This window comes from Psammomys obesus, unplaced genomic scaffold (genome assembly GCF_907164565.1).
Source record: "Psammomys obesus unplaced genomic scaffold, mPsaObe1.curated_primary_1811, whole genome shotgun sequence".
Lineage (NCBI taxonomy): Eukaryota > Metazoa > Chordata > Mammalia > Rodentia > Muridae > Psammomys > Psammomys obesus.
In genome coordinates this window covers 8,184,039-8,196,650 of record NW_026585626.1, presented here as the reverse complement: position 1 = coordinate 8,196,650, position 12,612 = coordinate 8,184,039, and the positions used below count along the sequence as shown (strand labels likewise).

Sequence of the window (12,612 nt, the reverse complement as noted above, 5' to 3'; positions counted from 1 at the left end):
AGAAGAAGAAGAAGAAGAAGAAGAAGAAGAAGAAGAAGAAGAAGAAGTTGTTGCACATGATGGCATGAGCTTGATCCCAGCACTGAAAAAGCAGCGAATGGACAATCCCTGGGGCTCTCTGGCTGGCCAGCCTAGGCTACCTCAATTCCAGGACAGTGAGGAACAACACCTGCAGATGACCTAGTCTACACATGTTCAGTACATACATGTTCATGTATACATGCATATGGACAAGCATGCCTCCATATGTGTGTACCCACTCACACATATGTATTTCCCCCTAAAATGTATTAAATTACAGGATGTGGCAAGGATTAAGAGAATACAGTCAAAGACTGGTGAGACGCCTCAGGCAGAAAAGGGCTTACTGTGTATACCTGTTGACTTGAGTTCAAACCCAGAAACCAATGTAAAGGTGGAAGGAGAGAACTGATTCTACAAAGTTGCCCTCTGACCTTCACGTGTGCATGGCGTGGCACAAAAATGTCTGTGAATATGCATCATATATATCACACACACACACAGCAGCAACTGCAAGAAAGCATAGACAAGATCATCAATAGTTTTTATGACCCTGTCATGATACTGGCATTTGTTCTTGGTGTTTTTCTCCATCGTCCAATATTATTAAAGGCCACACGAACCCCTAGGGACCCAGAGTAGGGGAGTGTGTACCCTTCCTTCATCCATGGGATGGAAGCACACTGAGTATATTTGAGAGCCTACTATTGAGTCCCAAGCTTTTAATTCTGTGACAGGGCAGATGGTTTAATTTTGACCCTGAGCTTCCTATCTGTAAACTGGGATCACCACAATGCCCTCCAAAGAATGGCTGTGAAGACTGACTTCTAGAACATTTACGAAACACTCAGACCAATGGATGACATGAGCAGAGTCTTATTACACATGTGCTCTAAATATGTCACATGATTCTCATGTCAATGTAGTTGAACTATGCTCCCCTGAGACTTGGTTTCCCACTTGTGTTATAAGGTTAAAATAAAATCCTTTCATTTGCCCACAGATCACATGAGGGCAGGGGCAGAAATGCCAGTCAGTGCATCCTGCCTGGCCCCAAAGGTGACGCCATGTGAGGGAGCCATCATGGAGCATAGTCCTGGGAAAATGCTGTGTGGCTATCTCCAGGGGTCAGAACTCCCAGGGATCTAGGCTAGAGACAGCAGAGTGTCGGAAAAACTAAATTGGAGAATTATCGTTCACGGTGGATATACCAGGGAGCTTTGATGGAAGTTGTGATGTGGTGATTATGAGAAAGGGCCTGGCCCCCAGGATGCTTCTATGAAGGGATGAAAACATTGACAGATGTGTGGGTCAGGCTGTGTTTGAGAAGCAGTGAAGTTGAGGTGATTGGTTGGTCACATTGAATACCCAAATGCTCCAGTCCCTCTGTCCTTGCGCTGACCTCCAGAGAACACAAAGGAGTGGAAACTTTACTCTTATGGGTCTCCCCACCCCCACCCTGTACAGGGGATCCTGGGTCCCTAGGTCCCCACATTGCTTCAGTTGGATCTCCTCCCTGTCTTCTTCATTCAGTTCCCATCCCATCCTTTCTCTCTGCCTCCTACATCTTCTTTTCTAGGGGCCCAGTTTCTTTCTCTAGACCCTTCCTCTATCCTACATATGCTCCTGAATGTGTACAGAGACACAGACACACGCACATGCACACACAGACACACACACACACAGAGACACACAGCCACACACACACACAGTGGTTGTTTCCACCATGAAAAGAATGCGTCTGTGTTGGCTTTGGCCAATTGCCTGTATCCCTTGCTGCTGTGAGCTTCCCAGCCCAGCATTCCACATGAGGGTCCCTGGCCTTCGGAAGGCCACAGGAATGTCTCCTCCCTCTTGACTCTGGCCTAGCCTCCCCTTCTCAGAGTTTAAGAAAACAGAAGTGAGTGAAAGGTACACTCTCTCAAATGTGAGGAGGCGATGTAGGAAGGGGTGTTAGGGAGGCCTCTAGACAGATGAAAGTAGGTGACCGGGTAATTTCAGCTCCAAAGACTAATGTTCTAGATGAGATGAGGATTCTTGGAGGAGGGGTTGCACAATGGGGGGTGCGCTCCTGGTCCATGCTTGTCCTCCATGCTCCCGTCCTCTGGACCATCAACATGATGATACGAGATTGCCAGTGCAGTGTGGGCTTCTCTAGACCCTAGCCCAGGAGTCCTCCAAAGAGATGGGACAGTGCCTCAATTGAGAGAGCGGAAACGGAAAACTTATAGGTCCGTTGCAATCATAAAAGATGGGCACACCTTCCCTGGCCCTGACAAACAGGAACTCGAGGCAAGTTCTGCTGATCCTAGCAGAGTTGCCATGTGGGGCCAGCATGTCCCAGCTTTTGGCACATGTGTACTTTATGGGAATCAGGAAAAGTAGGAACAAGATCCTGGGAAAGAAAATGACCATCTCAGATCCATGGAATGCAGTCTCTGCTGAGTCCATATATATGTGAGTCACAATGCTTCCAGGGACTGCAGTCAGAGGAGAGGCCTGTGAGAATGTTGCCTTTGGTTGGGTCTTTCTGAAAGAAGTGTAGAGCCCTTCCTTTTATATCTGTGCTCCAACTCTCCAGTAATTCCAGTAATTTCTGAGATGCTTCCATACAGCCTCTCATGAAAGGAGGGCTAAGGAGGCAGTGTCCTCTGCCTCTGCCCGGAGCAGAGTATTGAAGAGAAAGGTTCGAGAGGGGTAATGTAGTTGCACCCTGTTCTGGAAGTCTGAGAGCCTGGCCATTGAAACGTGTGCCTTTGTGGACTGGTGGGGTTAGGGACATTTTGGCATCTCTGTCATGGAGGAGCCAGGGTCAACCATGCATTCTTCTCCTTACCCTGAATCTCAGGAGCGTGTCTCTGGTACCGTGTGGAATGAGATTGATGACATGCAGGTATTTCGGATTCTGGACCTGGAAGAGTTTGAAAAAATGTTCTCAGCATATCAGAGGCACCAGGTAAGACTGTACCCTTTGGTCTCCTGGATCATGACTTTCAATCTTGACTTATACACACACACACACACACACACACACACACACGCACACATGCACACACGCACACACGTCTACCTACAGAGAGGTTAAGGCTATATAGAAACTGACGAATGCTGCTCTATGCCACTTCAAAGGGTCAAGAGTGGGGCTGGGTCCTGGAAGGTGCTGTACTGTTCCTGCTAAGTTTCTGTATATATGGCCAGTTGCTCCAACCATGGAGAATGGAAAGGGAGTTGGTTTGCTGCCAGATGAAGGTCTAAAAATGATAATCACTTGTAGGGACCCCCAGGGGTACTTATTGTCAGCCCTCATCTTCCAATATTGAATGATTCTGAAGATGGGTGGGACCCTGGAATCTGAGTGCAACTGTCATGCCTGGGGGCCTTTCCCCGGGTCCACGTGGTAATGGCCCTTGTTTTCTCTGTGTGTCTTCTAAGGTTTGTGTGTACATTTCTTCATCTGTGTTTGGCCCAGGACTCCAGCTTTGAGGACTTCTGGTATACTCAGGGGTCCTGAGCTCTGGTTGGTGGCTAGATGCTGAGGCCTGCCTCCGACAGGTCTGCAGAGGGTGCCCTGCTTTGCTTTTTGCCAACTCTAGACCCAGAGATGACTCTTTGAGAGGCAGTCAGGTCCAAGGTCATATGGGTCCCATCCAAAGGAGTAGTGTGGAGTTGATACTCTAGCCCCGTCTTAGGGTTCCAGATAAAACAAATGATTATTTCTTTGACTCAAATGTGGTTGCCTGTGACATCCGATCTTCCACTCTTAATTCCAAAGCAGCATTCTGGTTCATGCTGTGGTTGAGCTGACATGGTTATGGGCAGTGGTCAAGGCTGCGGGAGCTGGGAAGAAGTATCTCAACACCTGTGCCCTGAGTCGTGGGTGGGGTGTATGGATGTATCAGATATGGCAAGGCCACGCCTCCCCTTCATTTGTGAGTCCTTCTAAGGGGTGTTGGACTGGCCTCTCCGGACTCCAAGGCCCTGAGCTGGGATAGGGGACAGTCAGGATGGGGTTCATGTGCAGCATAAGGCCTCCCAGCTTGTTGAGAAGTCTGAACACCTCCGATCAGCCCCCTTCTTGCTGCTGAGCCCTCACAGCTCACGGGCCTCGCTCACATCAGTGTGGAGGACTGGAGTCACAGCAGTCAGGCTAGAACAATGCCAGAAGCCAAACTTGACTAGCTACTACCCTCTGGAGCACAGAAGGTCCCGAGTCCTCTCTATGTCCTGGGTGGGTTCTGAGCTGGGGTCTTCAAGTCCATCGGTGTCAGGAAGGAAGACACAGGGCAAGCGGTACTCCTCAGTCCCCTTAGACGGCAGATAAGCAAGGATAAGGGGCAAATTCAGGGTCACCTGCTCTTCCTGCCCCAGAGGTGGAGACTACCTCGGGCTTCTGATTCAAGTTCATGTGTCGATAAAGAGTTCATCTGGGTAGAGAAACACTCCCTGTGCTCTACGCCAGTTCTCAGCAGAGACAAAGAAAAAAAAAAAAAACTAGTGGTCTAAGATCAGGGTCCCAGTTCTCATGTTTGGGGGCTACTTGGCCCAAGTAGGCACCTCCCTGGTCCCAAAGTGGAGGCTGCCTTGTGTTTGCTTCTCCAGCTTCTCTGGGTGCATGTCTGCCTTGAACTGCTGTTCATGAGTATTTCCGGGTTCCTGACTCCTGTGCCTGGGGACATGGTGGACAGAATAGATCCCAAGGATGCTCACATTTGTCTTGATGTTCCTGAGTCCCTGGCCTATTGACTAACATTGTGCATGTTTAATTCTCTGATGGCTGTGGCTGCTGCCTGCCTAGGAGCTGATAACTAACATGATTCTCCGCAGGTGAGTCACTCTTGGGGCTCTGAACATTCTGTCTCTTACCCACTGTTCTGGGCCGTAGCCTGGAACTGGGTCCATGACAGAAGGCTTGCCTGCACTTTCTCCAGCCTTTATTGCTCATCCATGTAGGGTGACATGCAGGAGGGTCCCCAGAGAGAGAGAGGAAATGTGAGAGATGGAGGGACTGCGAGCAGATCTCTGCCAGCCACGAAGGCGAATGTCCACAGAACTGAAATGGCTTCTAGGCCTATGGTATCACCTACCAGTCCCAAGGCAAGGCTTTCCAACATAACTACACATGTTGGGCACAGCACAACTCCAGAGGGAAAATCCACAAAGATAATGGCGTGCTTGGCAGGCCCTGGAGTTGTGTGCCTTGGACATGTGCTGTGGGAAAGTCCCTAGAGTCATGGTTGTCTGCTAGACAGGCTCCCGAGTTCCTGACCTGGGGTCCAACAGAAGGAGGTTCAGGATCTTTGATTTCTGCCTACTGGTATCCTAAAGGTGAATTCAGTATGGATTCTGCCTCTGTTTTTCCAAATTCCCTTGTAAAATCCTTTAGTCCTGCTATATTGAGATAGGCTGGGATTCTCAGGAGTTAGAAATTATGGCCTTGTGGGGGTTTGAATCAAGTTCTCGTCATAAGCTTGGGGAGGCTCTGGTGGGTGTAGGTGTATGATGGGGGACACCTTATTCCCTGCAGCCAGAGAGATCAATTATGGCTTCCATTTGGGCAGTTCCTTTCCTGGGTTTCCAAGAGAGTCTGAGCTCTAAGATGGGGCCCCTTCACTACCCTCCACCCTTTCTAGCCCAGGATGGTCCTGTATTCTCTCACAAGAGTTAGTTGATGGTTAAACCCCCAATCTCTCACATCTTCTCTTTCTCTTTGTCTATGCCCATTCGGTCAAGGCATCCCCTCATTGAAAGGAGGGTGCTGGTCTGGGAGGTGGGAAAGAAGATTGGGGCACCTACCTCAGTGCTCCCCCTTTAACCCATCATTTGCAGAAAGAACTGGGCTCCACGGAAGACATATACCTAGCCTCCCGCAAGGTTAAAGAACTATCAGTCATTGATGGCCGGAGAGCACAGAACTGTATCATTCTTCTCTCCAAGTAGGTACTCACCTGTAGCAGGGAAACGGACCCCCAAGAAGTAGCTAAAAATGGGGAGTGGAGGTGCTGAGAAACAAATAAATCCGTGGTAGAATGCTTGCTGGTCTGCCCAGCATGCACCAGGCCCTGGGTTAATTCTGAGCCCTGAAAGACAGCAAATATGGTGGTTGACCTGCGGGCCTGGAGAAAAGTGGCGGCAGAGGAACAGGGTGATGAGGGTGGCCTTACCTCTTTGACTTCCCCGAAGGAGAGGAGAGATGGATAGTGACTTTGACCTCTGTCCTACAAGCCCATGTTAAACAACAGCATGGGACTCTTCGGACAGGAAGCTGCCCTTGTCCACAGGGTCCTGCCTAGCATCTGGGAGCGGAGCTGCTCTAAGCCCAAGGAGGGCCCACTTGGCTTAGGCCTGGGAGCGGCATGATCTCAGCCTGCAAGCATTTCCCTGGGCCTTAGAACAAACAAGCAGTATCTGTTAACAGCACCGCTTCTGTGTGGGGCCTCCCCCAGGCAGGGTCAGGGGCACCGCCCCAAGCTCTATTCTTAGTGCTGCCAACAGCCTCCTCTGGGACATCTGCCCCCTCTCGCCTCCCACAAATTGCCTGGCCTGACTTTCTTCCATTGAGTGTGGGGGTGGTGCTGGTGGGGAACTGTGGGTCCCCTGGAATCCTCAGGGGATGCGTACCTGGAGGGTGTAGAAGGGCTATGTGGGGGGTGAGCAGGGGCTCCTGGAAGGCTGACTGGAGCTGGGTGGGAAGTGGGCATGTCGGAGACGGAAGGAACGAGGTTGTCCACGCAGAGGTCTGCTGACACCCTGCTCTGTCCTCCCATGGAGTGGAGATGCTGAAGACAGCTGAGGTGGGAGGGAGGGGTGGAGGAGGAAAAGGAGACTGGTCGGAATGCCCCTGCCTGTCCCTCTTAATACCGCGTGTCTCATTGGCTCTGATGAAGCTCAAGCAGCACATCGGGGACTCGGGCTTTGATGGGAGCTAAAACACTCATCATTGGCTATATAAGTGTGTCACATTTCGTCTCTATTAAAATTAGACTCTCTTATGAAATTGGCCGGGGAAGGCTTTGTAGAGGAGGGAGAAGAAGGGGTTCAAATTGAGGGCTCAGACAATGTGGAAAGAAACCCAGGGGCTGTCCTGAGGGCCAGGCCAGGCTGCTCAGCAGGGGTTTGTTGCAGGTTGAAGCTTTCTAATGAGGAGATCAGACAAGCCATCTTGAGGATGGATGAACAAGAAGACCTCGCTAAGGACATGCTGGAGCAGGTGAGAACCCTCAGGGGAGGAGAGGAGCCCAACCCAGGGGGAAGCCATACTACTTTCTACTCCATCCCAGAAAGGTTGGTGCCCTTGGGCCAAAGAGACTTGGGTCTGGAGGCATGGAGGAGTTTCTAGAAACTTCCCTGGACTAGCTGTTCCTTTGAAACGTGCTGCCAGTGAACTTTGTGGCCTCTGCAAGGTCTCAAGGAGGAATCAAGATGGCAACAGTCGTTTCCGCCCCAAATCTCCTATGTTCTTTAAGAAAGACCTGAGGAATGGCAAACAGGCATGCTGCCAATTGGACTTCACTAAAATGAGGAGCACAATTGCCAAGCATGCACGAAGTCCTGGATTCCATGCCCAGGACCCCAGAAACCGAATGTGGTGTTGAACATCTATACCCCATCTATACCTGCGGGCTTGAGGCCAACCTAGGCTTTGTGAGACTCTAGCTCAAGAGAGGGGCTGGGCTGCTAGAGCTGTGGCTCAGCAGTCAGAAGCACTTGCTGCCCCTCGCAGAGGACCCAAGTTCATTCGTGGCACACACGGTGGCTCACAGCAACCACAACTTTCGGGGAATCTGACTATCTGACTCCCTCGTTCTCCCTCAGTGGACAGGCACCAGGCATATGTGTGGTACAGACAAAACACCCATACACATAAATTAAAATAAAATTTAAAAAATATATAAAGGAGAAAAAGATCCAGCGTCAGTCAAGGGACATAGCATTTCTCTCTGGTTATAGCAAGCTAAAGTGCATATAACAAATGGTGTGTATTTGTGGTAAGGCATGTTACAGATCGATGCGAATGTGGCAAAAAAAAAGAAAAAGCAGTTTGAAACTGGGCTGAACAGGCAATTTATGAAACCCAGTGTCTGGTACTCGGTGAGCACAAGAATGGCCCCAGTGTCAGTAGTGACAAGAGAAACCCAGTAACCAACAGGAGAGGGCTCGCAGCATGCCCACCCGTTAGCTACAGCCACATGCTAACACGGGTGGGGCAGAACTGGAGTCACCATTCATCTCCGTCCGCAAAGCTATTTGGCGTGGTTATTAAGCCACACATCTGCCCTGCTGCCTAGGAACGGCACACGTAGGTACATACCGAAGAGAGGCCAATAGACACGTTAAAAGACGTACACAGACATAATGATAGCAACTTGAGATATTAACCCTCCCGAAGGGTGAACAACCCGACTGCTCGTTAGTAGGAGAGTGGATAGGCGGACTGTGGCGCATCCCTTCAGTGGAATACTAGTAAGCAGTAAGTAGAAACAAACCAGTGGTACCCAGCATGGATGAATCTTAGACGCTGAGTGATGCAAATTGGACATAGTGACTTGGATGATTTTCTGTGGCTATGACAAAATACCTGAGGTATTACCTAACCTATAAAGAAGAGTGGACTTGGCTCGTGGCTCTGGAGGCTGGGAAGTCCAAGAGCATGGTGCTGCTTGCCACCTGGTGAGGTCTGGGGCTGTATCAAAGCATGGCAGAAGGCATTGTGGGAGGAGACAGAGCTGGCACTATAACTTGGATTTCTCTTTCTCTTATCAGGGCCAATAATGCCACTACTAGGGTCCTACCTTTGTGACCTCATCCTAATGATCTTCAAAAGGCTCCACTGCCAGATGTCATTAACCTATGAATCTGGAGGTTACCACACAAAGAACACAACACTGGCTGTTCTTACAGATGACCAGGGTTTATTCCCAGCACCCACCTGGAGGCTCACCAACCTCTGTAACTCTAGTTTGCAACCCCCTCTCCTGGTCTCTGCAGGGACTGCTCACACATGATGCGCTTACACAGTCAGGTAAAACACCTGAGCTCTCTATGTAGCCAGGCTGACCTCAAAATTGATGTGTGGAGCAGATTGGCCTCAACTTGCTAGGTAACTCAAGTTTGCCTTGGAATTGGCATATAGACAAGGTTGGCCTTGAACATGCTATATAACCCAGGCTCTACTCAAAAATTGGTAGGTAGCCCAGGCTTGCCTTGAATCCTCCTGCCTCAGCAGGCCCTTTCCCATATTGAGCAGAGGCAACTCATGAGCTTCTCTACACATCACGCTGTATGCACTGCTCAAGAGCTCCCCATCTGACTCACGCCTGCTCTTTGCAGCTCCTCAAGTTCATCCCCGAGAAGAGTGACATTGACCTCCTGGAGGAACACAAGCATGAGATTGAGCGGATGGCGCGTGCAGACCGATTCCTCTATGAAATGAGCAGGTAAGCCGGGCACCAGACCCAGCAGCAGGGAGGAGGTTCGGGGCCCGGCTCTGCACCAGGTATAGCAGGAGAGGCAGGGGTGAAGTAGCAGTGCTGGTCAAGGAAGGGAAGGATGGCCCAAGAGGAGGCTGGAGCTGCCCTGGGGCCACGGGGCCACCTGTGACACAGCCCGCCCTGTCCACAGGATTGACCACTACCAGCAGCGGCTGCAAGCCCTCTTCTTCAAGAAGAAGTTCCAGGAACGGCTGGCTGAGGCCAAACCCAAAGTAGAAGGTAGGGCTGGGGCCTGCAGTGCTCGCCTGGAGTTGGGGGAGGTGACTGGGGACTGAGGAATGGGGCAGAGGGAAATTTCTGCCTTACCTGACCACAGAGAGATGCCCAAGTGAAGGATAACATTTAAAACTATGACATTTATATTTTGCAGCAGGGTTTCCTGTGGTCTAGGCTAGCCTCCAGTTTACTATGTAGCTGAGGCTAGCCTGGAGCTCCCAATCTTCCTGCCTCTACGTTCCAAGTGATGGGATTACAGGAGTGTACCACCAACTTGAAACTATGATTATTAGGGGGAAATGTGCTTGTTTATGTTAGCTTACATGCCAACCATATGGTGTTTTCCTCTGCTTTGGCACTGGATCCCCGGGGTGGGGCACCTTTTGACTTCTGCCCAAGCCTGGGACAGAAAGGATGAGGAAATAGGAATGTAGTCAGCATCGTTCTTGGGACTTGGCATGCACAGAGTCGTCCATCCTTTCCTACTTGAGGAGCACAGGGTCACAGAGTCTCCTGGCGTGTTTGCAGAAAGCAGGCGATGGCATCCTTGAGGTGTCTGGCTTGGTATAGTCTGGGTGATACAGGCCTCCAGATTGCCGTTTCTCATAGCCTTGAGGGATGCTGTAGCAATGTAGATGCTTGCTGTCCTTCCAACTGGTCCCTCCCCTCCTGTCCCTCATCACTCACTGTGTCAGAGAGTATATCCTTGGGGCTGCCTGTGAGGATGGCAGAGGAGCAGGGCTCAGGGAGTTGTGGGGAAGACTGGAGGGGAGGATGTGCACCTAACAAGGAAGAAGCAGGAGAAACTGTTCGGGGATCACTTGGGAATAAGGACAAGACTTACAGGGCAAAACAAAACAAAACCAAGAGACCACAGTGGAGGCTCAGGGTGCCAGGCTAGGGGCAGAGCAGAGCATAGGCGCCCCCTGCTGGACACTCTCTGAGATGCCTAGTTCAGAGAGAGGTCGGGTCTTTCTCAAAGGCTGCTTCGGGATTTCTGGAGTGGGAGATTGTAGAAATAAAGGCAATGTTCTGTATGTATGTATACACATGAACACACAACAAGGGGCCTGCAGATAGTAATGAAGACTAGATCATCTCTCTCTCTCTATGGTATCTCCCAAGGTCTTATTTTCATCTACACCCTCTTCCTACTGCAAGCTACTTTAAAGATACAAGGCCCAGATACAAGGGATTTCAAGCCAAGCTGCTGGAGCTCCACTATTTATGCGTCAGTCAGTGGAGCAAACGTGAGTGGTGGACATTTGGAACTATGGAATCAGAGTAGTTTAGGTGCTAGGAAGGCTTCACCTGAGACCGTTAGTTGCTCCAAGGGGCATGTACCTAAGCTCTAAGACTCAGGATGTTCCCATAAAGTCCCTCTTTAATATCAAGCTGCAGAAAGAAAGATGTGCGGAGAGTGCAAAACATCACAGTTCTATCACTGGAACCCAGATCTGTCTGTCCACTATGGCTGCCTGTTGTCCTCGAAAGGCTGTGAGCCAGGCTGGAGAGAGGAGCCTGGAGGCATACATGTGTCATGTCATGTCATATCATGTCAGTGTGCTTGGCTGTTCAGGAGTCGCGCTTCCATATTTATCCCTCCTTCTAGGGCTCTCGATAGTATTCCTGAAGTAGGAAAGACTGAGCCTACCTCAGCTAGGTGCTGAGCCTTTGACACCTACCCCTCATTTCCCACTCAGGGTTCTGGGTGAAGTTTCTTCAGGGCAGTTTACCAAGTTTGACAAATTCCCCAATTCTGTTTTGAATATCTTCCCCCTATGAATGCATTCATTGCTGAGTACACCAAATTTACCAATTCTCATTACAAGCCGCTTCACTAAATATAGCCTGGGCGAATGTGACTGCAAATGTAATGTTCTTATGAATGTATTCATGAACATATTATTCTTGCGAATGTCTCTGAAATGTCAGCATCGCAGATGGGAGCTTTCTCATCTCTTCTGATTTCCTTTCAACTCTTATCATTTTCTGTTTTGCCAACATTTTTAGCATTTTTTTTTTAAGGATATTCCTTTGTAGATTTTTTCAAACGGCCCATCAACCTTAGAAAAACTATCATTAGCCGTGTAAATTGCTAGGGATTTTTGCAAGTAAGTTTTATTTACTTTCTTGAAAATGAACTTTTCATTGAAACATGGCAGACACAAATCATTACAGCTGTTCGCAGTGGACAATTAGGAAGTCACTCCCAACCTGTCCATACAATCAACACAGGTCAAGAAACTGAATGTCTGCAGGGCCCTGTATCCCTTCTTGTCCTTTGGTTGTGGTTTTCTAGTTTGGATTTACTATAAATGGAATAATGTGTTATGAGTGATTTTATGATTTATTTTTTGCGTATGTCTTAAGAGTGTTCCTCCTTGAAAGTGGGTTGATCTGGGCGATGTCTGCTCTTCCATTTAATAAGGCCCCAGTGACAAACCAGAGTTAAAGGCCACCGAAGCTTCCCCTGGGGACCAATGAGAGGTTCCTGGCGGGAGACCCCAGGGCAGTCAGACTAGAAGGTCTGAGCTCAGCATGGACAATGATGTCCCCAGGCCTGCCCAGGTGGAGCCCCTTCCCCTAATCTTCCCTTGTGTATACTCTAGTCCCCCCACTGCCCCTAGACCCCGAGGTGTGGGGTAAGTGGACGTATATACATGAATAAGAGCGCTAGGACTCCGCCTGCTCCCTCCTTCTACTGAGAAACATCAGGAGTCACCAAGCCCAGCTGTGATGGTCATTTACAAACAACTACAGGGAAACTCCCGAAAACGGTGGCTGTGGGACTCAGGGGATAGTGCTGAATGACAGCTTAGCAATACGGTTTTGAATTTTCCCCAGAGATACGTGTGTGTGTGTGTGGGGGGGGGGTTCAATTTGC

General features: G+C 49.7%; 1 protein-coding gene across 5 annotated transcripts in view; it reads left to right on the top strand.

Annotated features, from left to right (window-relative positions):
• Daam2 (dishevelled associated activator of morphogenesis 2) overlaps window positions 1–12,612 on the top strand; it is a 106,548-nt gene that overhangs the window by 83,516 nt on the left and 10,420 nt on the right. For 4 of the 5 annotated variants that reach the window (XM_055613968.1, XM_055613941.1, XM_055613949.1 and 1 more), the window contains exons 15-19: window positions 2,870–2,977; window positions 5,848–5,954; window positions 7,144–7,228; window positions 9,349–9,455; window positions 9,640–9,728. In XM_055613968.1, coding sequence (XP_055469943.1) covers window positions 2,870–2,977; window positions 5,848–5,954; window positions 7,144–7,228; window positions 9,349–9,455; window positions 9,640–9,728 — 496 coding nt within the window. Of the gene's footprint in view, window positions 1–2,869; window positions 2,978–4,971; window positions 5,116–5,847; window positions 5,955–7,143; window positions 7,229–9,348; window positions 9,456–9,639; window positions 9,729–12,612 lie in introns of all 5 variants that reach the window. The other variant, XM_055613977.1, reaches the window with a different exon arrangement.